The 3,274-nt window shown below is 41.2% G+C and overlaps 1 protein-coding gene across 2 annotated transcripts; it reads right to left on the reverse strand.

Moving 5' to 3' along the window:
- Positions 1–228: 228 nt before the first annotated feature.
- LOC135534989 (sodium-dependent neutral amino acid transporter B(0)AT1-like) lies at positions 229–1,288 on the reverse strand. 2 transcript variants are annotated; one of them, XR_010454786.1, is made up of 3 exons: positions 1,256–1,288; positions 867–1,029; positions 229–684 (listed from the first exon to the last, which is right to left on the reverse strand). XR_010454786.1 is itself a non-coding variant. In XM_064961751.1 (3 exons), the coding sequence occupies exons 1-3, from the start codon at positions 1,228–1,230 to the stop codon at positions 568–570; spliced, it is 315 nt and encodes a 104-aa protein (XP_064817823.1). In that variant the 5' UTR covers positions 1,231–1,232; the 3' UTR covers positions 229–567. The 2 variants fall into 2 exon arrangements, 1 of the variants encoding a protein (XP_064817823.1); XM_064961751.1 differs by lacking the exon at positions 1,256–1,288 and adding an exon at positions 1,196–1,232.
- Positions 1,289–3,274: the final 1,986 nt, after the last annotated feature.

The following is a 3,274-nucleotide window of genomic DNA, read 5'->3' on the forward strand; positions in this document are numbered from 1 at the left end:
CTATAGCAAGACCAGAACTACACACTGAATGGTAATAATCCCCAAGGAACTACACACTGAATGGTAACTATGCTAACCAGGACTGAATGGTAATCCCAAAGGACTATAGCAAGACCAGAACTACACACTGAATGGTAATCCCAAAGGACTATGCTATAGCAAGACCAGAACTACACACTGAATGGTAATCCCCAAGGACTATGCTATAACAAGAACATAACAAGAACAAAGGATATAATTTAGTTTAATGTTGACTTTTCAGCACAAAAATGACAATGTGTCAATCAATGTAAGCTTTAATGGCTTTTTCTGTCATACCTCATCCATACAACCTTGTAAAACTATCAAACGTATCTATTCCTTTCAGCTATCAGTGGCATGAAGGAAATAAATGGAGGCCTGTCATGAAAACAACAATGGGCTAGTGATTTGATCACTATCTTCCATCTGCTGTCTCTGGGATGTCTGGTTTGTTCTTGGTAGCCTCATCCATCAGGTGAACTTGCTTGGCAATAGTGTTTAAGTCGTCTTGTTTAAACTCATTATCCTTCTTGCAGCAGCGGTTCCTCAAACATTTGTAAATAGCCGTAAGAGGTACAGAAAGACCGGGATTCCTGCCAGGATGAAGATTATAGCAAAGATCCAGGTTGGATATTCCTTCTCCTCCAATGTAGGGAAGTTTTCCTGTGAAGAAACAGTAATAACCTTGTTAAGTGTGTTTATAGGCTACTGATGCCAATGTCTAGTGAGATCCTTTCAAACACCCAATAGAGAACATGTGCATGCATGTTGATTTACTATTATGCAAGGGGAAATCTCCTCATTTCATAACTAATTTGGCCACTGACAACAAAGTGAAACGTTACCGATTCAGGATTCCAGGCTTTGTACATGGGTGTTTCTTGGACTTTAGTGATAAAGTAGAACACAAAGATGACAAACATGATGGCGGGGCTGACAAATCTCCATGTGATCTGCCAGAAGAGGTTGGGCTTGTGGCCGATCATGAACTCAATATCATCGTTGAACCTGTTCGAATAATTTACATAGTCAACATTCATTAGTGCCCAGACTAATGAATCTACGGTGAATGTAAGGACCATGTTAATCAACAGAATTTTGTTTCAATACTAACCTGTCAATGCCATAGAGTAACGTAACCCCCAACATCTCACTGAATGAATGTATTACTCACCTATCAATACCATAGATGTACACAACCCCGACCATCTCACAGAATGAATATGATTCTCACCTATCAATACCATAGAGGTACACAACCCCGCCCATCTCACAGAATGAATATGATTCTCACCTATCAATACCATAGAGTACACAACCCCGCCCATCTCACAGAATGAATATGATTCTCACCTATCAATACCATAGAGGTACACAACCCCGACCATCTCACAGAATGAATTTGATTCTCACCTATCAATACCATAGAGGTACACAACCCCGACCATCTCACAGAATGAATATGATTCTCACCTATCAATACCATAGAGTACACAACCCCGCCCATCTCACAGAATGAATATGATTCTCACCTATCAATACCATAGAGGTACACAACCCCGACCATCTCACAGAATGAATTTGATTCTCACCTATCAATACCATAGAGGTACACAACTCCGACCATCTCACAGAATGCAATGATCAGCAGAGGAATGGACCCGCCATAGCTGTCAAAGAGGACAGCCAGTAGTTCCCTGAGCCTTGAACAAATATTAATCCAACAAGGCAGCAGAGGACACATGTTATCCCTGTAACAGAAGAAGAAGATATTTAACAAAGGGATCTCCATCCTTCAAAATGGTGTAAGGGACATATGTCTTTGTCTCATCTCACCAGCGATGGCTTCTTTGGGCCAACTCTTGGGGAAAACCCCAGGTCCTGAAGTGGTACCAGAACTCCTTCAATATTGCCAAACATGGAGGACAGGCCGAGACAGAAGAGCATGATGAAGAACAAGACTGACCAAACAGGAGATACAGGCATCTTAGTGATGGCCTCTGTGAACACGATAAAGGCCAGACCAGTTCCTTCAACCCCTGCACCAAGACAAGGAGAGAATGAATCAGAAGCCTAGCACCAAATCTTATACAAATGCATTTGAAGTCAAAAGTTTACATACACATTAGCCAAATACATTTAAACTAATTTTTCCACAATTCCTGACATTTAATCCTAGTAAAAATTCCCTGTTTTAGGTCAGTTAGGATTACCACTTCATTTTAAGAATGTGAAATGTCAGAATAATAGTAGAGAGAATGATTTATTTCAGTTTTTATTTCTTTCATCACATTCCCAGTGGTTCAGAAGTTTACATACACTCAATTAGTATTTGGTCGCATTGCCTTATAAAGGTTTAACTTGGATCAAACATTTCAGGTAGCCTTCCAGAAGCTTCCCACAATAAGTTGGGTGAATTTGGCCCATTCCTCCTGACAAAGCTGGTGTAACTGAGTCAGGCCTCCTTGCTCGCACACGCTTTTTCAGTTCTGCCCTAAATTTTCTATAGGATTGAGGTCAGGGCTTTGTGATGGCCACTCCAATACCTTGACTTTGTTGTCCTTAAGCCATTTTGCCACAACTTTGGGAGTATGCTTGGGGTCATTGTCCATTTGGAAGACCCATTTGTGACCAAGCTTTAACTTCCTGACTGTTGTCTTGAGATGTTGCTTCAACATATCCATATAATTTCCCCATCCTCATGATGCCATCTATTTTGTGAAATGTACCAGTCCCTCCTGCAGCAAAGCACCTCCACAACATGATGCTGCCACCCTGTCTGCTTCACGGTTGGGATGATGTTCTTTGGCTTGCAAGTCTTCCCCTTTTTCTTCCAAAGATAACGATGGTCATTATGGCCAAATAGTTCTATTTTGTTTCATCAGACCAGAGGACATTTCTCCAAAAAGTACGATCGTTGTCCCCATGTGTAGTTACAAACAGTAGTCTGGCTTTTTTATGGCGGTTTTGGAGCAGTGACTTCTTCCTTGCTGAGCGGACTTTCAGGTTATGTTGATATAGGACTTGTTTTACTGTGGATATAGATACTTTGTACCGGTTTCCTCCAGTATCTTCACAAGGTTTTTTGCTGTTGTTCTGGGTTTGATTTGCACTTTTCGCACCAAAGTATGTTCATCTCTAGGAGACAGAATGCGTCTCCTTGCTGAGCGGTATGACAGCTGCGTGGTCCCATGGTGTTTATACTTACGTCCTATTGTTTGTACAGATGAACGTGGAGCATTTGCAAATTTCT

This window comes from Oncorhynchus masou, unplaced genomic scaffold (genome assembly GCF_036934945.1).
Source record: "Oncorhynchus masou masou isolate Uvic2021 unplaced genomic scaffold, UVic_Omas_1.1 unplaced_scaffold_4273, whole genome shotgun sequence".
NCBI lineage: Eukaryota > Metazoa > Chordata > Actinopteri > Salmoniformes > Salmonidae > Oncorhynchus > Oncorhynchus masou.

Coding starts and splice junctions, on each gene's coding strand:
- LOC135534989 (XM_064961751.1), bottom strand. CDS start 1,230: ATGGTCGGGGTTGTGTACATCTATGGTATTGATAG. Junction 1,030..1,195: donor TACATCTATGGTATTGATAG/GTGAGTAATACA, acceptor TTATTCGAACAG/GTTCAACGATGATATTGAGT. Junction 685..866: donor AAGCCTGGAATCCTGAATCG/GTAACGTTTCAC, acceptor GTTTCTTCACAG/GAAAACTTCCCTACATTGGA.